The sequence below is a fragment of the Mandrillus leucophaeus genome, unplaced genomic scaffold, assembly GCF_000951045.1.
Source record: "Mandrillus leucophaeus isolate KB7577 unplaced genomic scaffold, Mleu.le_1.0 Scaffold94, whole genome shotgun sequence".
In the NCBI taxonomy this organism is placed as follows: Eukaryota; Metazoa; Chordata; class Mammalia; order Primates; family Cercopithecidae; genus Mandrillus; species Mandrillus leucophaeus.
Genome location: NW_012110252.1, coordinates 4643125 through 4663992, shown reverse-complemented (window position 1 = coordinate 4663992; position 20868 = coordinate 4643125). Strand labels below are relative to the sequence as shown.

General features: G+C 35.7%; 1 protein-coding gene across 3 annotated transcripts in view; it reads right to left on the bottom strand.

The window, feature by feature from the left end:
• ACTR3 (ARP3 actin-related protein 3 homolog (yeast)) overlaps nucleotides 1-20868 on the bottom strand; it is a 124112-nt gene that overhangs the window by 75181 nt on the left and 28063 nt on the right. For all 3 annotated transcript variants that reach the window (XM_011970309.1, XM_011970307.1, XM_011970308.1), the window contains 3 exons: nucleotides 10758-10868; nucleotides 6825-6920; nucleotides 4097-4204 (listed from right to left, as the gene is read on the bottom strand). In XM_011970309.1, the coding sequence (XP_011825699.1) occupies nucleotides 4097-4204; nucleotides 6825-6920; nucleotides 10758-10868 (315 nt within the window). The remainder of the gene's footprint in view (nucleotides 1-4096; nucleotides 4205-6824; nucleotides 6921-10757; nucleotides 10869-20868) is intronic.

Sequence of the window (20868 nt, the reverse complement as noted above, 5' to 3'; positions counted from 1 at the left end):
CCTGTTATGGACCTGCTTAATAACATTTAAAAGAGCCCCTGAGAGGATCAAACCAATTCCTGGTATCTTAACTATGTCCCAGGAAAAAAAATCCTAAATACTTACAAAGAACTTCAAAAATACAGCACACAACAGTGGATAGCATACCAAATCAAAAATTATAAGCATGCAAGGAAGCAGAAAAACACAACACTTGACGAGAAGAAAAATCAATACAGAGGAATGACAAGGACATTAAAACAGCAACCATATACTCCATATAATGAAGAAGGTCAACAATAAGCATGAGGAAGAGAGAAGTGGAAGACATAAAAAGACCCAAATGGAACTTCTAAAGAAAAAAACATAGTGTCTGAAATTTAAAAATCTACCAGATGACAAAAAAACACTAGATGACATTACAGTAGACTACACAATGAAGAAAAAATAGTAAATTTGAAGAAAGAGTAATAAAAACTATCCAAAAAAATAAAGAAAAAGATTATAAAAAAAATAAATGAACAGAGCATCAGTGACCTTTGAGACACTGTGAAGCAGCCTAATACACATGTGATCAGAGTACCAAAAGGAGAGAAAGGGGAAGAGAAAAAATATGTAATCAATAACAGACAAAAACTTTCCAAATATGATGAAAATTACAAATCTATATATACAAGAAGCTCAATGAACCCTACGGAGAAGAGACAAAGAAAACTTTACTTAGGTACGTCACAATCAAATTGCTAAAAACCGATGAACCAGGAATAAAAAGAAAATCTTGAAGACAGCCACCCAAATAAATATTACATTCAAAGAAACACACACAAGAATAACAGCTGACTTATTTTCAGAAACAAGGTAAACCAGAAGACAGTGGAGTGACATCTACAGGAGAAAACTGTCAACCTTCTATACCAAGCAAAAATCATCTTTCAAAACTAAAAGAGAATAAAGACTTTTTCAAAGGATGTACAAAAGTTGAAAGAATTCAGAGCCAATGGATCAGCACTATAAGACATGTTAAAGGATGTCATTTTGACAGAAGGAAAACGATACCAGGTGGAAATGTGGACCTTCACAAAGGAATAGAGAGCACTAGATATGGTATGTGAATTAAAGAACTCTATTTCAAGGCCGGGCACAGTGGCTCACACCTGTAATCCCAGGACTTTTGGGAGGCCAAGGCAGGTGGATGGCTTGAAGCCAGGAGTTTGAGACCAGCCTGGGCAACATGGTGAAACCCCATCTCTACTAAAAAAACAAAAAAAATTAGCCAGGCCTGGTGACACACATCTATAATCCAGCTACTCGGGAGGCTAAGGCACAAGAATCACTTAAACCCAGGAGGCGGAGGTTGAAGTGAGCTGAGATCGCACCACTGCACTCCAGCCTGGGCGACAGAGCAAGACTCTGTCTCCAAAAAGTTATCTTTTAAAGATAAGTTTTTGCTACTGGCTTAAAATTGTGTTTTTCCTCCCTACCAAATTCCCATGTTGAAGTCCTAACCTCTATCTCAGAATATGACTATTTTTTGGAGATAAGGTATTCAAAGTAGTATCTAGTTAAAATGAACTCATTAATCCAACATAACTGGTATCCTTAAGAGGAGATTCAGACACAGACATGTATGGAGAGGACTATGTGAAGACATATAAAGAAGATGGACAGCTAGAAGCCAAGAAGAGTCTTCAGAAGAAACCAACCCTGTCAAAATCCTGATCTTTGACATCTAACCTCCAGACCTGTGAGAAAACAAATTATTCTTTAGTTACCCAATCTGTAGTACTTTATTATGGCAGTTCTAGCAAACTAACACACCACTCAAAATGAAACAAGTTAATAATGTATTATTGAGTGCACAACGTATAAAAGTAAAATGAATGACAATAAAGGAACAAAGACTAGAAGGTCAAAGCTGTTGCATAATTAGTTATGAAGTAGCAGAATGTTATTTGTAATTAGACAGTGATAAGTTAAAGATGTTTACTACAACCCATACAACAACCACGACCAAAAACAAATGACAACAGATATAGCATAGCTAATAAGCCAATTAAGAAGAGAAAACGGAATAATAAAAAATACTCCACTAATTCTAAAGAAGGAAGGAAAAGTAAACAATAAACAGGAATACCCACCCACCCCTCACCACCTTTTTTTTTTTTTTTTTCTTTGGAGACAGGGTCTCACTCTGCTGCACAAGCTAGAGAAGCTAGAGTGCAGTGGTGAGATCATGGCTCACTGCAGCCTCAACCTCTCCGGGCTCAGGTTATCTTTCGTCCTCAGCTTTCGGAGTAGCTGGGACTACAGGCATGCAACACCATGTTCAACTAATTTTTGCATTTTTTTTTTAGAGACAGGGTTTCACCATGTTGCCCATGCTGGTCTTGAACTCCTAGGCTCAAGCGATCTGCCCACCTTGGCCTCCCAAAGTGCTGGGATTACAGGCATGAGCCACCATACCAGCCAGAATACCCATTCTTAATGTCCTTACTAAAACTCATTCTGTTCCATGTTGATAACTTCTATTCTGAAAATTACCTATTCTAATTATCAAGATACTGATAGTACTGCTCAGATGTGTAGGTGTTAAGAAAAGACTGAAGAAAGGCAGAACCAGGTCAAATCCTAGCCTCACTACCTATTATTTGGTGACCTTAAGCAAGACAATTATTTGCATTTTTATTAATGAATAAACTAAGGTACTCAAAGAAAAATATAATATTCATCACAGACTGATTTTCATATTTAAATGAGAATTTTAAGCTGAACAATTATTTTATGTACCACTAAGAAAGAAAAACAAACTGCCAAGCAAACTAAAAAAAGCTATCAAATGCTGAACACATCCTAATTTCCAAGCTTACTAAAATACCTCCCAAGGGCTACAAAAAATCTCATATATCCACACAACGAAATATCATTTGGCAATAAAAAGAAATGAAATACTATACATGCTATAACATGGATGAATCTTGAAAATGTTCACCTAAGTGAAAGCACCCAGTCACAAAAGACCACCATGTTTAACTCTATTTATATAAAATGGCCAGGACGGCAAATCTAACACAGACAAAAAGTAGATTCATGGTTGCCAGGGGCTAAAGGTATCAAGGGGAAATGGATGGTGACTGTGAATAGATACAGGGTTCCTTTTCAGGGTGATGAAAATGTTCTAAAATTGTAGGGATGGATGGACTTTGTGAATATACTAAAAATCAACGAACTGTACACTCTAAACAAGTGAACTGTATGGTATATAAATTTTATCTTAATAAAGTTATCATTAAACAATGGCAGTTATTACTAAAACTATTATGACACATCATGAGGGTGAAAGTGGAGGAGGACCAGGAGTCTAATCCAAAGGTAGTCACCCTGAGGATGTAATCTTCAACAGACATTGCCTCATGCATTAAACACTGGAGTGAGAATAATAAAAAAAATAAAAGTTCAAAATAATGTAATTCCTTAAATGATATTCATTATAATATAAAAATTACTTTAAAAGATAAACCTTTCTATATATACCCATTTAATAATAATCAGTATGAATTCTAGTAGTCATTTTGAATTCATTAGGCATAATTTTTTAAAAACCTGATTTATCATTAAGAATTGAAGCACAAAGGCCTTGGAAGAAAAATGTTATTTGTGGCAAAAAACCTAATTTGATGCATTTTTCTTAATATGCTTTATTAAATACAACCCATAAAGTATCTACTAAAGTTCATGTACTTACAACTAACTGTTACACAGTTACCCTGTATACCAGTCTGAAATCTGTTAATTATGAATAAAAGAGGTCATCAAATGGTTAGCACATATCCAACTGGAAAACAGAATGAAAGCCATTAATATACTTCCATTCCAGATACTGCAATTCATAATTTTCTTAACTGCAGTACAAACCTACAGTAAAAGAAACATTTTGAAATGTTTATAAAATTTTTAAAAGGTAAGCAAAATATAGCTATAACTGAACAAAAGACCAAATTATAGCAAAATTTTAAAGTGTCATATTTAAAGTTTTTTAAAACTAATATTAATTCATATAATTTAACTTTGCCAGATGTGTTATTTCATGTTCTGTTCAGTAACTGTAAAATAGCCTTACCACAGGAATGACATGAGTGACACCATCTCCACTGTCTATTACTGTACCAGTCAACGTCCGTTCTCCTACTTGTCTTGAGGTCCAAGATGCAGCTAAGGCAAGAACAGCCTTGAGCACAAAGAAAGAAGGCAAAAAAACAAAAAAACAAAAAAACAAAGAGTTAATCGAAAAAAAAAAAAACTAGTTTCCTGGAGTACTTTATTCAATTTTAAATGTAGTTATCTGTGGAAAGAAAACACATAAAATTAATTTTGTATTATGCAATAAAATAGCTCACTCCCTACATTTTACTAAGACAAACTTACAGGTTTGTATTTGCTTTTAGGAGCATGTTTTATAAGATTTACATATTTTATAAAGGCTATTTCTGTCCTAAAGCTAAAAATGTGGAAGATTGCATTAAATAGTATAGAACTAACTTGCCAGAACTATGTCCACGTGGGCTGGCCTGTTACAAACTGCAATGTAAGGCGAAAAGTACACAATCACCCAACCTCCAGTTATACAATACATATATGTCTATGAACAACTATTACCAAAAGATTACCTTCAAATTTTTTTTATTTTTATTTTTTGAGACAGAGTTTCTTTCTGTCACCCAGGGCTGGAGTGCAGTGGAGCAATCTCGGCTCACTGCAACTTCCGCCTCTTGGGTTCAAGCAATTCTCTGCCTCAGCCTCCAGAGTAGCTGGGATTACAGGCGCCCACGACCATGCATGGCTAATTTTTTTATTTTCAGTAGAGACAGGGTTTTATCATCTCGGCCAGGCTGATCTTGAACTCCTGACCTTGTGATCCACCCGCCTCAGCCTCCCAAAGTGCTGGGATTATAGGGCATGAGCCACCGTGCCAAGCCTAACTTCAAATTTTTTTAAGGCAACATGTGTTTAGGACTATATGACATAGAGAAAATGCCATCGCACACTTCCAAATACTACTCTAATTTAATTACAGAGCAAAGTTGACAAAATTTTTCTATGAAAAACCTTGGCACAGACAATACAACACAATTCTTTTAAGTGTGAGAATTAAGAAATTAACATAGCTCATTTTTTAAAAACTAAATTTCTTATAATCCAAGACTCAAACAAAGTATATGACTAATAATTAAAAACAACTAAACTTATACTGGCCTTATTTTACCTACCTGAACTATAATAGCTAAAAGGGACCTAGAAAGCTATCTAGGTCACCCTCCTATCTGAACACAAGATCATATTAACACAATCACCACATAATCACCATAGGCTAACAGAACTAAACATTATTTTTTGACAACCTTACAATGAAAAATTCCATCCTAATACTAGTTGTGTGTATATATATACACACATATATATATACACATATACACACACACACACACACAGAGTGTTTAGACTTCATTATGAGATATCCCTCCTTTATAAGTAAATTCAAAACTATCTATAACCAAGAATTACCTCTGATCACTTTTACAAGTCTTTTGTAAACCGTTAAGGTCCCAAAGTAGAATAGATATGCATCGGCACATCATGTTACAGAAATGTTATCGACTACTGAACATCAATAAAACAGAACAGAGATTAAATAATGAAATTAAGAGCACTCAGAGGCCACTAAGAAAATCACTGAAATACCAAATTACAACTCCAGAGGAATGAAACAAAGCTCATGATGCCAGTGTTTTAAAGTAAGCTATACCTGACAATATGGTTAAACATAAGTTTATTATATTTAATATAACATGAGAAGCAAAAACTCCCAAGTGAAAGATGATTCCTCCCAACTCCTCACTTTATTCAGATTCTAAGAACTAAAAAAGGGTCTCCCACTCAAGACTGAATTCTTCTATAAAGATCATGACAGGTGTATGTGACTCCTTAAATATTTTTAGCAACAGAGAACTAAAAAGGCAGTTCACTAAATTTATGGATTGCATTAAACATTAAAAAGTTCTTTGCTATCCAAGTTAAAATATTCATCCATAATTATCATTTATTGATTCTGTGTACCCTGGAGTTACAAAAACCGGTGTGATCCCAACAAAGAGCAAAGTCAGACAGACTTCAGCTGCCTGGTATCACAGCTAACCATTTAACTCTGAATAAGGTGCCTTCCAACTTTAGTTTTCTTCCTCCACAAAAAAACAGAAACAAAAACATCTACATTTAATAGAAATAATGAATTAATACACATATAAAGCATTTGTGTTATGTCAGGTATTGCCTTTGCTACAAGGAAAAAAAAATGAGGCAAGCTCTGATCCTAAGGGGTGGGAGAGAAGCTGTTCCATACAGATAAATGTACAAATTAAGAGAAGTGAAATATTAGGGTATCAAATATACCTAAAGATAAGTCAATCAAAAAGACTGTAACAAAGGAAAAAAAGATGCATAAGGATAAATGATAAAGGATTATTTACAAGGATAAATAAATATATATACAATGTTCCTGTCATGGAGTAAGCATTCAATAAATATTAGTTCCTTTATTTCTGTCCTATGAAAGTCCTTGAAATACCCAAACACCATTAACTTACTTTTTTAACACTTCTCTTTTCCTGACTAAATATCTCCACTTCCCATAATATTACTTCTAAATTAACAATTCAGGAGAGAAGTATAACATGCTTTGACATTACGTTTAAACCTTTGTGGGGGAAAAAAAAAAAGTACGTATTTTAGGCAGCAAATTAAACTAGGTTAAAATTTAAAAATCAAACTTAGATAAATATGAACTTGCTTACCTGCACAGCAATGTACAAGCCTGGAACATTGAAAGACTCAAACATTATTTCAGCAGTATATTCCCTGTTTTCTGGAGTATTCAATGGAGGTTCAGTCTATTGAAATAAATAACATTTTAAATAGATAATATCAGGTTATTTTGATAACTTTCTTGACAATTTTAAAACAAGAAGTAATTTATTCCAAACATTTTATTTAAAATGCATTAAATTTACAAGTAGAAAGACACAGAGATCAAAGGAAAACTATAGAGAATTCAAACATATCCATACATATCTGAAAACAATATGGTAATTCACATTAAAAAAAAAAAAAGCCCTGAATGCCTGTATCATACCACTCATACAGATTAAACATTAAAAAGAAATGAAGCAGGGAGAGAGAGGGTTGAAGGTAGGGAAAAGGTGGTCCAGTCAAATCATCCTTTAAATACAGTAATGACAAACCTCCAGAAAAAACATCGATAGTATTTGCCACAGGAGAGCCCTCATCTAAGTAACACTTTTAGAAGAATGTCCCCGAACTATATAGGATTACAGTAAACAAGCCGAGATTCTACAGATCGAATGGTATAGCTTTCTGAAAAACGTTTTATTAATTTACCTGTTAAGAGCATAGAATCAAGATGTTTGCAGAGCACTCTTCTGTTTAAGTTATGTGACTGCATACATCACTTAGAAATCTCATAGGTTAAGTCTGGGACAGAAGGCACTCTAAAGAGGCAAGAAAGGACTCAGAGATCTGGCAGCGTCGGACTTCATATTTCACCTATGCCTCATGATCACTTAAATCGTTTTAATTTTTAAAGATTGACACTGGGTAAGACCTCTGATTCTTGTGAGTCTGACTGACAATCTAATCATTCTCTGTGGTATCTCGAATATTTAAATGTAAAAGAAAAATTTTTTAATTTAAAAGAAACAGAATTCTCTTTTTGACCTTAAAGGAATAATTCCTTAAATTTGTGAAGCACAAATCACAAAGGGAAAAAGTGATAAAACTTGAATCCATTAAAAATTATATCTTTTTAAAATTATTATTTCAAAAGAAATATAAAGTAAAACAACTAAGTACACTGTTACCTTACATAAAACCTTTATAAGCTAAACTCCCTGTGGCGTTTAAACTTATTTAGAAGAGTTCTGGAGCTATGTTTAAAAGTCTGGAGATAATTTACTGATGAATACACACAACATTAAGTAAACTAAAAACCAAGGCAGTTAAATTATAAACTCCAAGAAAAAAAAAATCTACATAAAAGATAATCAGAGGATTCACAAAGGAAAATATACAAATAGCTAATAATAATAATCGCACATGAAAGACTGCTCAACATACTCAGTTATCAGAAAATGAAAATTAAAATTAAAAGCAAATGAAAAATCTTTACACACCCACCAGAATGGCTAAAATTTAAAAGACTGACAAGTCAGCAGCGCAGTGGCTCACACCTATAATTTCAGCACTCTGGGAGGCTGAGGTGGGCAGATTACTTGAGGCTAGGAGTTCAAGACCAGCCTGGCCAACATGGCAAAATCCTATCTCTATTAAAATTACAAAAGTTAGCCGGGTGTGGTGGTGCCTGCCTGTAATCCCAGCTACTGAGGAGGCTGAGGCACAAGAATAACTTCAACTTGGGAGGCAGGGAGGTTTCAGTAAGCCAAGGTCACACCACTGTACTCCAGCCTCGGTGACAGAGCAAGATGCTGTCTCAAAAAAAAAAAGTATAAAACATTGACAAGCCAAATCTTGAATAGAGCAACCAGATTACTAACGCATCACTGGGGGGTGTGCAAAAAGGTTTAACACCTTGGGAAAAGTTCCCTTGAGTTTCCCTTAAAAAAAAAAAAATCATGTACCTACCCTATGACGCTGCAATTCCATACCTACGTTATTTAGACAAGAGAAATGAAAACGTATGTCCACAAAAAGTTTTGTAGAAGAAGGTTCACAATGGTCAAACTATTTTATTATAACCAAAAACAGAATTAAGCCAGGCATGGTGGCAGCATTTTAAGAGGCCATGGAGGGAGGATCCCTTGGAGCCCAGGAATTCAAGACCAGCCTGGGTGACAAAGTGAGACTCCATCTCTAAACCAGAACACATTACCCAGGTGTGGTGGCCCGGGCCTGTGTGTCCTAGATACTCAGGAATCTGAGCTGGGAGAACTGTTTGAGCTGGGAGGTCAACACTGCAGCGAGCCATGATTGGTCCACTGTATTCCAGCCTGAGCAACAGAGCAAAACCCTGTCTTTAAAAAAAAAAAAAAAAAAAAAGGAAAAAAAAAGAAAAACTAGAAATAGCCCAGGTGTTCGTCAACAGGAAAATGGATAAAGTGAGGCAAATTTATTCAATGGAATACTACCCAGCAACAAAAAGCAACAAATCACTAGTATATGCAATAACACGAATCAATCTCCAGATTATGCTAAGTAAAAGTGTTTCACCAAAACGCACATATTGCATGATTCCATTATTTGACACTCAAACATGGGCAAAACTAATCTCAGATGAAAAAGAAACAAAACAGTAGTTGTCACTAGGGCATGGGGGCAGAGAAAACTTTCCACGCTGATAGTAATTTTTCTTTATCTTGGTAAGAGTTTAGGTTACACAGATGTATGTAACTGACAAAGATTGGACAAACCACATCATGCATCCTGTAGGTCAAATATAGCCCACAACCTGTTTTGGTAAAAAAAAAAAACTTATTGGAACACAGACATACCTATGAATTTAAGTATTGTCTATGGCTGCTAACATGCTACAACAGCACAGCTGAGTAGCTGTGACAGGGACCATTGTATAAAAAGTGAACTAAGTTTCCTCAGAGACTTTATCCCCTGCAAAGTCAAAAATATTTGCTATCTGCTCCTTTAGAAAGTTTGCCAATCCCTGGTCAAAATCTACTGAATGGTGCAGATCAGTGATTTTATGATATGTAAATTTTATATGAAAAGAATAACCATACACAAATGATAGCTCTAGTTGATGAAATACGTGCTAAAGTATTTAGGGGTCAAATGACTCCCATTTGCAACTCACTTTGAAGTGATTTAAAAACTAAAATGAAGTGACAGATGGATAGACGTCATGAAGCAATTATAGCCAAATGTTAAGGTTAATCATTGAATCTAGATTGTGGGTGTATGAGTGTCCATAGTACGGTTCTTTCAACTTTATAGTCCATCAAAATCACCATAAGACACAGAATATTGATTTAACCAAAAACTGTGATATAACTACAATGTGAGGAAAGGGAAAGGACAGTTATTTTGTGCAGAGGGAGAGAAAAGGAAAAAAGGGAAATTCTCATGTTTTCCTATTAGGAGGTTGATAAATCATGCATAATATTTTTAAAAACATAAGAAATAAAAGAAACACATTAAATTTATAAGATTACTACCAGGGCAAACTTTTTTAAAAACTGAAAATGTCTGCCTCCGGGGAATATGAATCAAAGGTTGGGAGAGGTAAGAAAGGAAAGTGTTATTTTGTTGTTTTAAATCTTACAAAGGCATTTGATTTAAGTTATGAACATGCATTGCTTTAATAAAAAGACATTTAAAAATTAAATCATATTGTATTTTTGTTATGAAGAAATACCAATGATATAATAATCAGACTATTTTTTTAAAAGAAAAAAGGAAGTGCCACAGGTTTCCAACATTGTTCTGAACCTTACTGTTCCCATCATAAAGATTAGATATTAATTACCAAAAGCACTTCTTAAGTGTTTAAAATGTGGTACTTTGACATACTACTTTCTCCTGTAGCCATAACTAGATGGTCTTAAAGATACAGCTTTATTACAAAATCATTTAGACATATGACAATTTAATAACCAAAGTATACCAAAGAAGTGTGATGAAAATGTTCTCATTAAGTCTATTCAAAAATTTCCTCAGTGAAATTATAATTTGTAACTTACCAAAAGAAAATAATGGTCTTCAGGTTCTGCCCTTAAATACTTAAAGATCACTTGCTCCATAAACCTTTCCATTAAGTCCCAATCTTCAACTATACCATGGCGGATTGGCCACTATCAAAACAAAAAGGGAAATACAAATTAAATCTTATTAATATAAAAAATAAATAAAACTACAAAAAAGGAAATATTAGATCATTAGTGGATATTAGATGAGGATATATTTTCTTAGGTGCGATACTATAGACCATCCTTAAAAGATGTGTACTTAAGGATTTAGAGATAAATTAGTTCAACAACGCATTGTCAGACAGATGGCTCAATAAAAACAAAGTAAATATGTCAAAATGTTAAAAACTGTTAAATCTAGATGGAAGGTCATTGTACTAGTCTTTCCAGATTTTAAAAGTTTTCTAATAAAAGGTAAGTTAGCCTACAAAAATTAAACCTAAAAACTAAACTTTATCACAATTTCCTTAATTTTTAATTCATTAGGTCATTAACAAGTATTTGTTGTATGCCAAATATAAAAAGTGCACCTGGTAAGTACATACCTAGAATAATCATAAGAATCAAGCATATAAAATTTTATAAGAAAAGTTTTATAAATGTGTAAGAGTCATGCTTCCAAAATTGTGTGCCAAGATACCTACTATGATTTGGATGTGGTGTGTTCCCACCAAAACTCATATTAAAATTTAAAATTTAATTGCCAGTGTTCCAGTATCAAGAGGTGGTGGGGCCTTTAAGAAGTGACCAGGTCATTAGAGGAATTAATGCAGCTCTCAGCAGGACTGAGTTAATTCTCCAGAGAATTGAAGGCAGGCTGTTATAAAGTAAGGCTGTCCCTTGTATTTTGTCCCTTTCCTCTTCCACTTCCCAACACGTTATGAAGCAGCATAACGTCCTTACCAGAGGTCGATCAGATGTGGCCAACTCATCTTGGACTTCCTCAACTCCAGAACCACGAGCCAAAATAAACCCCTTTTCTTTATAAATTACTCCATCTCGAGTATTCATTATAGCAACAGAAAATGAACTAAGACAGCACCCCAGTGTAATACCATAAATTCACAAGGGCACCACAAAGTTATTTTAAATTTTCCAGGGAAATACAGTGTTACTCAACATCAGTTGGACACTGCATGATCTTACAAGTCACAGTAAGTCAGTTTCAACAATAAATCATACTATTATATATTCCTTTCAATGACGTTATTTCTTGGAGAAGTTGATTTGTCAGCAGTTGCTGGGATAAAAACCAAGTTATCACATAAAATAACATCAACGTAAAACAAGAAATCAGGGTGGCAATGTCCCATCTGATTCCAGGTTTGAGAAGTTGTTCAGTGCCTAAGCACCCTAACAGAAATGTGATTACTCAGCAGTGAAATAATACTTCCAATTTAAGTGTCCTATTTTATTTCACGTGGCTACTAAGTTGCCTAGACCTAGGTATTTAATAAGCAGAACTATTTGACATTTCTTTTGATCTAGGTGGCACAGTGAAAAATGTTACTGAGACCCTAATGGCACTGAGAAAGTTTGTGAACCTCTGCAACTGAATATAGTTCCATGAACATAAAACACATTCAAAACCTAAAGTTAAACAAATTAATGAACAAATAAACACCTTGCAGTATCAATTCCTAACATCTACTTCTTACTCTAGTTTCCACACTACTTTTTAAGGCATTATATTTATAAAAAGACTTCTACTCCCCAGTTTGCTTTAAGGAAGGGAAAAATTGCAGTTTACTGTCTCATTCAATTTTTAACATTATTGGAAGTTTACAAATTTAAATGTTTTAAGTATTATTTATTCACCAATTATTACTGTGTACCTACTATAAGCCATTGGCACAAATGGCAAGGACACAGACATCCTGCACACAAAAAACTCAGTCTAGTAAAAGAAATACATATGAACAAATATTACATTACAGGTTTTTTAAAAAATAAAGTTCTGACTGGGCGTGGTGGCTCATGCCTGTAATCCCAGCACTTTGGGAGGCCGAGGCAGGCAGATCACCTGAGCTCAGGAGTTTGAGATCAGCCTGGCCAACATGGTGAAACCCCGTCTCCATTAAAAAATACAAAAATTAGCCAGGTATCGTGGTGCATGCTTATAATCCCAGCTACTCAGGAGGCTGAGGCAGGAGAATCACTTGAACCCGGAAGGCAGAGGTTGCAGTGAGCCAGGATCACTCCACTGCACTCCAGCCTGGGTGACAGAGTGAGACTCTGTCTCCAAAAAAAAAAGTCAGCATGATAGCTCACGCCTGTAATTCCAGCACTTTGGTGGTTGAGATGGGTGGATCATTTGAAGTCAGGAGTTCAAGACTAGCCTGGCCAATACGGTGAAACCTCATCTCCACTGAAAATACAAAAATCAGTCAGGCGTGGTGGCAGGCACCTATAATCCCAGCTACTGGGGAGACTGACGCAGGAGAATCTCTTGAATCCAGGAGTCAGAGGTTGCAGAGAGCCAAGATCACATCACTCCACTCCAGCCTGGGCAACAGAGTAACACTCTGTCAAATAAATAAATAAATAAATAAATAAATAAATGGTTCCTTGAACAAGATGATCACCTTGTCTTGTGAGAGAAAAGGTTTCACTGAGGAGGTCATATCTAAGCTGAGTCTTAAAGAAGCAACATTCTCAGTTTTGCTTTCTGGTTTTTTTTTTGGCAGGGGAATGAGAGGTATGGAGGAACTTGTGGACAACAGAAAAAGATGTATAGAAAGACAAACACTGCATGGTATACAAAAACGAAAGTGAAGATATCAATGAGAAATGCATATGCCAAAAGGTTTGAAGAAAGGTATGTAGGGAGATACACCAGTTCTAGATCAAAGGGACTAGATTCTCAAAAATTTGCCTTGCATTTAGGTTTTATTCTATAAGAAATAAAACAGCATAGAAACTTTTAAGCAGGGGAATAAGAACAGCTTTAATAGTTAGGAAGACTATTATAGCAGCACTGGGAAAGCTCAAATGAAGCTTAACAGAACCAGAACCAAGTGAGAACAAGAGTACCAATAGTGGTATGGATGACACTGGGCCACACTGAAGATTTCTCAGTCAATAAGAATAAGAAAGGGCGGGGCATGGTGGCTCACACCTATAATCCCAGCACTTTGGGAGGCCAAGGTGAGAGGATGGCTTGAGCCCAGGAGTTTGAGACCAGCCTAGGCAACATAGTGAGACCTTGCCTCTACAAAAAAAAAAAAAAAAATTTAATTAGCCAGGTGTGGTGGCTCACACCTATAATCCCAGCACTTTGGGAGGCCAAGGTGAGAGGATGGCTTGAGCCCAGGAGTTTGAGACCAGCCTAGGCAACGTAGTGAGACCTTGCCTCTACAAAAAAAAAAAAAAAAATTTAATTAGCCAGGTGTGGTGGCACACACCTGTAGTCCCCACTACTCAAGAGGCTGAGGTGGAAGAATCACTTGAGCTCAGAGGGTCAAGGCTGCAGTGAGCCAAGATCTCACCACTGCATTCCAACATGGGCAACAGGGCAAGACATCTGTCTCGAAAAAAAGTCAGAAGATACCAATAGGTTTCTAGCTTTGAAGTTAGAATGGATAAGATTCATTAATCAAAACATAAAAACTGTGTTTTTTCTGATCTTGGAATAAACAAGAGTGGAGCACATATAATACATTTTGTTTTAGATATATTAAAACTCAAGAGCCATGAAATAGGTAGGTAAAGATGTAGTCAAGGAACTGAAAGTAGAGATCTAGTCTGTGGTTGCAGACAAAGGAATGGATGAGATCACCTAGAGAAAGTCTTTAATGAAACAATAAAAGATTAAGTCACACCATTTTACAAGAGAAAAAAAAGAAAAGAGAACTGAAGGCAGTGCCTGGAGAAATGAACATTTCAGTAGTGGGTAAAGGAGAAATCAGTGACAATAGAAATAACAAATAAAAACAAACAAAACAAATATTCCATGTTAGGAAGAGAACCATCAGAGTAATCCTGCGAAACAAAGACAAATCAAAAAGGATGAAAACTGTTACATATAATGGGATTTAACAAAGAGCATATCAAATATCTTGAAACTCACTAAGAAGTGTCATTTTAAAAGGAAAGAGAAAGATAGCTAAATTGCTGAGGACAGAAGGTAGGAATAAAGATTGAGAGTAGTTTTGTTCTGGTTTGTTTGTAGCACTTGGAAGACTTGAAAATGTGTTTAAAATGAGTGGATAGAATCATTGGAAAGGAACTCTGGCCTCTTGACTGACTGACTTCTCAATGTATCTCTTTTGCATTTTGGCCAGTATAGATTTTATATCATCATCACTATCACCTCTCAATCCCTGAAATGCAGGTATACCCTTCTCTGATCACAACCTCTTACTATTCTAGCATACTCAACCACCTCAGGAGATCTCTTCTGAACACCAATTAAGACTTTCGGTCCAGTGATTGCTTTAATTATTCCCTAGTCATCAATATACACAGTCTAGATTCTGACCCATCACTTCTGTTTCACGTATCCTCTTTTCATCCCGTTTACCAAAATCCAACCCAGCATATGTCTCTGACATAAACTTGCCTATATCCAGAATACTGATTATACTGCAGAAACATTTGTAACTGGGGTGTTAAAACTAAGAATTCATAATCATTATTCTCAAATGGACCTAACCTTGCCTGGCAAGACTTTGCTCCTCTACTCTGTTCATCTTTACTCTCCACAATGATGATTTTCAATGCTGCCCCTGCCACTCAGATTTCACCTTCTCCCAGCATCCATTCCATGACCAGCAGATGATGTCACTACATATTTCGCAGAAGAAGCAGAATCCAACAGTCAGGAATTCAAATCTGTAAAATGGATTCCACAGTCTTTTTTCTCATTTACTTCCATTGTAATGTAAGATATTCCTCATGTCAATTCAGTCATCTGTGTTCTGGATCTCATCCCTCCAGCTTTTTCAGAGACCTTGATTATACCTTAACTTTCCTATTACTTTAATCTCTTTCTAAAAGTTCTTTCATATTAGCACTCAGACATGTCTTCCATCTTAACCTTGAAATGTGTCTCTTCATCTCTCCCTCCCAATCACAACTGAAACTCAATGAACAGTACTCTTACTGTTACATTTTTCCTGGCCTATCACTCAAAAGACTACTTCCGTCTAGCCCAACTACTCTTCTAAAACTATTCTCATTCAGGTTACAAATGACCACCTTGTAGCTAAAGACAGCAAATTACCTATGGGCTCTAGCTCATCTCAGCACCATTCTACAGTGTTTACCTCTGCATATCTACCCATGCATTCTCAGTCTCTTTCACAGACTTTTCCTCCTCTACTCAAACCTAACTGGCACACTGCTCAAGCTCTGTCTTAGTTCTCTTCCCCTGTGAAATGCTCCCCTAAGTAATCTCATCCCCTCTAAGGTAATTGACACCTTCTGAATCTCTGTCTCCAGCTCTGCCTTGTTTCTTAGCTCCAAAATCCACATATTTGACTCTAACAAAATCTCAGATGTATCACAGGTACCTCAAACAGAATGTGTTCAAAATTAAACTTATTTTCTCCTCTCTATACTACCACAGTCAAAAGTGTTTCTCATTATGAACCAAGGCCTCTGGCTCTCACCTTATACAAAAATCAACTCAAAATGAATTAAAGATTTAAATCTAAGACTCAAAATTATAAAAGCACTAGAAGAAAACTTAGGGGAAACTTCTCACAACATTGCTATGGGAAAAGATTTTACAAATACAACTTCAGAAACACAGGCAACAAAAGCAAAAATAGACAAATGGGATTAAACTAAAATGCTTCTGTGAAGAAAATCATCACAGAAGGAAAATACAAGTTATGAAATGGGTCAAAATGCCTGCCAACTGTACATCTGACAGGGGATTAATATCTAGAATATATAAGGAACTCAATTCAACAGCAAAAAAAAAAAAAAGATTTTTTAAAAGGGCAAATAATCTAAATAGACATTTCTCAAAGAAGTCACACAAACGGCCAATAAATACATGAAAAAAAAGTCCAACATGACTAATCATCAGGAAAATGCAAATCAAAACCACAAAGAGATATCATCTCACCACAGTTAGAATGGCTATTATCCAAAAGACCAAAAAAAAAAAAAACAAATGCTGGCAAGGATGTGGAGAAAAGGGAACTCATATATACTGTGGAGGGAATGTTAACAGGTAAAGCCACTATAAAGCATAGTACAGAGGCTCCTCAAAAAACCACAAATAGAACTACCATATGATCCAGCCATCCTAATATTGGATATATACCCAAAGGAAAATAAATTACTATATCAGAGATACCTGCACCCTCATGTTTATTGCAGCACTCTTCACAACAGTCAAAATATAAAATCAATCTCAGTGTCCATATGTGCAGTATATATGCACAATACTATTCAGCCATAAAATAAGAGTGAAATCCTGTCATTCCTGGCAACACAGATGAGCTAAGAAGACATTAAGTGAAATAAGCCAGGACCTAAAAGATAAATATTGCATGTTCTCATTCATGTGCAAAAGCTTAAAAAAATTGATTTCATGTAAGTAGAGAGTAGAAAAGTGGTTACTAGAGGCTGGAAAGGGGAGGGGAAAGAAGGGAATAGGGAGAGCTTGAATAAAGGATACAAAATTACAGCTGGATAGGAAGAATAAGTTCTAGTGTTCTATAGCACTATAGGACGACTACAGTTAATGTATTATATATTTTTAGATAGAACAGAGAATTCTGAGTATTCTCAACACAAAAAATAAATGTTTGAGGTAAATATGCTACTTAAATTGACTTGATCACTAAACATTGTACATATCAAAACATCAATACGTACTCCATAAATATGTACAATTATTATATGACAAGTAAAAATTTTTCAAAAGCCAGGTGCAGTGGCTCATGCCTGTAATCCCACACTTTGGGAGGCCAACGTGGGAGGGTCACTTGAGCCCAGGAGTTTGAGACCAGCATGGGCAACAGAAGGCGACCCTGCTTCTACAAAAAATAAAATAGAAGGCCGGATGCAGTGGCTCACACCTGTAATCCCAGCACTTTGGGAGGCCAAGGTGGGCAGATCACCTAAAGTCAGGAGTTCAAGGCCAGCCTGGCCAAATGGTGAAACCCCATCTCTACTAAAAACACAAAAAATTAGTCGGGCGTGGTGGCACATGCCTGTAATCCCAGCTACTCAGGACGCCGAGGCAGGAGAATCGCTTGAACCCAGGAGGTGGAGGTTGCAGTGAGGTGACACCATGCCACTGCACTCCAGCCTGGGAGATAGAGCAAGACTCCATCTCAAAAACAAAAATAAAATAAATTAGTGAGACACGATGGCACACGCCTGTGGTCCCAGCTACTCAGGAAGCTGAAGTGTGAAAATCTCTTGAGTCCAGAAGTTTGAGGCTGCAGTGAGCTGTGATTGTGCCACTGCACTGCAACCTGAGTAACAAAGTGAGACACTGTCTCAAAAAAATAAAATAATTTTTAGATGTTTCTCCTTTAAATTTCTCAATTTCAGCAGATAAGGGATAAAAAGATTATCTCAGAGCTGGGAATTACCCTCAATTGATACATCTAGCTTATCACCAATATCCCATTAATCACGCTGCCCTGTTACTCTTTAATTATCCACTGTTTTCCCCTTGTCAAAACAAACAAAAATGTCCTATAAATCTAATCAGACTTTTATTTAACTACCATTTACAAGAACAAAAAGTAAATATAGGAAGTAGGGTACCGTGTTACATGACCCAATGAGGACGTAATAATCAGAATCCCTACAATATAGGAAAGTTTACAAGACTTCCAAGTTTTTTTCCATAAATAAACGGCAAGAACAAAAAAGAAAAGAAACATAACACACAGGGAAAAGAACCTACAGATAAAAAGAGACTTAAGAGATTTATCAACTAAACCCAGTGAGTAGACCACATTTTAATGCTGATTCAAACAGAATAACCAATATAGAAAATAATCAAAGAAATTTAAGCAATAACTAGATATCACGTAAAGAAACTGCACACTAAATTAAGGTGTCACAATTTTCTTTTTTAGAAGTCTTCATATTTAAGAGTTAAATATTTGTAAGTGAAATAGTATATACAATTTACTTCAAAATAATTGGAGGCTGGGGGTGGAAAGATTATAGACAAAATGAGATTGTCCAAAGATGATAACCGCCAAAGTTGTGTGTACGCACACAGGGGTTCATGATATTATTTTCTCTTCTTTGACATGTGAAGTTTTCTACAATAAAAGTTAAATGTCTGCATGTGTGATTGCACATACACAATTTCCATCTCTTTCTATTCCTACTGCCGTCACTAATATCTCTTGCTTAGACTACAGCAATAGTCAATTATCTGGTTTCCCCAGAATCATGCTTATCTTACCCAAATAATTTCTCTCCATTGCTATGTGGCCTGAGTAATCTTTTATAAGTAAAAATAGCCAACATATACAGAGTAATCATTACGTTCAAAGCAGTAGAGTATAACAATTTCTTTATACACATCTCCTTAAGCCTTTTAACAATCCTGGGCCAGCCGTGGTGACTCACATTTATAATCCCAGTACTTTGGCAGGCCAAGGGGACAAATTGTTTGAGCCCAGGAGTTCAAGACCAGTCAACATGATGAAATCCCATCTCTACCAAAAATACAAAAAATTAGCCGGGCCTGGTGGCATGCATCTGTAGTCCAAGCTATTTGGGAGGCTGAGGTAGGAGGATCACTTGAGCCTGGGCTATCAAGGCTGCAGTGAGTCATGTTCACGCCATTGAACTCTAGCCTGGGTAACAAAGTGAGGCTCTGCGTTAAAAAAGAAAAGAAAAGAAAAGAAAAAAGAAAAAAAATCCTGAAGTACTAATAACATCTCCATTTTACAGACGAAGAAATCAAAATTAAGAAAGATTAAGTCACTGAATGATATCACAAAGTTAGAAATTAGCATAGACAGGATTCAAGTTCAAACAGGTAGATTCCAATATTTGCACTTTAAGCGCAAAAATTATTCCTCTAGGTATATTCATTAATGTTACCTATAGGATAGGGTTCAAATTCTTTAGCATGGTCTCACAACACTTACACAGTGCTCTTTCCTGGCCTACCTATCCAGCCTCCTCACTTCTTTCTACCTCATTCTCCATGCTTCAGGCATATTGGTCATGCATTTCTAGTCTCCCTCATATAAGTAAAGCCTCTTCATATATTGGTTTCTCTACCTAAAACAACTCAGCCTGCCTACCTCAGCAGCTAACTCCTATTTTATTCTTCAAGCCTCAGCTTAAAGATTTACTCCTCGAGGACATTCCTGAATCCCCACACTAGGTTAGCTACTCCTGTAATACATGTCCAGAGCACTTTGTGTATGTTTCCCTTTTTCTAATCCCCAACACACTTGTAATTATTTCTTCAATGTCTTCCACCACATTATAATAGTCTTGAAGTCCACCGCATTATAATAGCCTTGAACTCAGGGGAATTATTTTTCTTATACACCATTTTACTCATGATACTTGGCAAAGTATTTTACAAAGTATTTATTAGTTGTTCATTAATAAATAAATTATGAGAAGGGAAGAAGTACAAAGGAGGATATTTACAAACCAGACAAAGTCAATGTCAAAAAATAAGATGATAAAGGTCAGAATAGCATTTATTTATTTGCGGGATTGGAGTAGTGACTGTGTGAACAAGTACAAGGAAAGCTTCAAGGTTACTAGATTTGTTCTGTATCTCTACCTGTTGTGATTAGTCATAAAAATTCTTCAAACTATATAATTAACACTTACATACTTACACTTCAAATAAAAGAGGGAAGGAAAAGGGTAAAAAAGAAAAAGGGAAAAAGAAAAAGAGGGAGAAACAGAACAGCACTTACAGATGGCATAAGCTTAAAAAAAGAGAAAAATGGTATAGGTTTGAATAAAGACGTGGAAAAAATGTTTGCAGAAGTAGCAATGTGGAAGTAAAGCTAATTTTATTGAGAGCCATGAGATCCAGTGGGTGTGGAAAAATAATAACTGCTCATTTGAAAGGGCTAAATTTTTCCTCCTAGGGGTTATAAAAAAAGAAAAAGAAAAAAAAAGCAAAGTCAAAGCAACA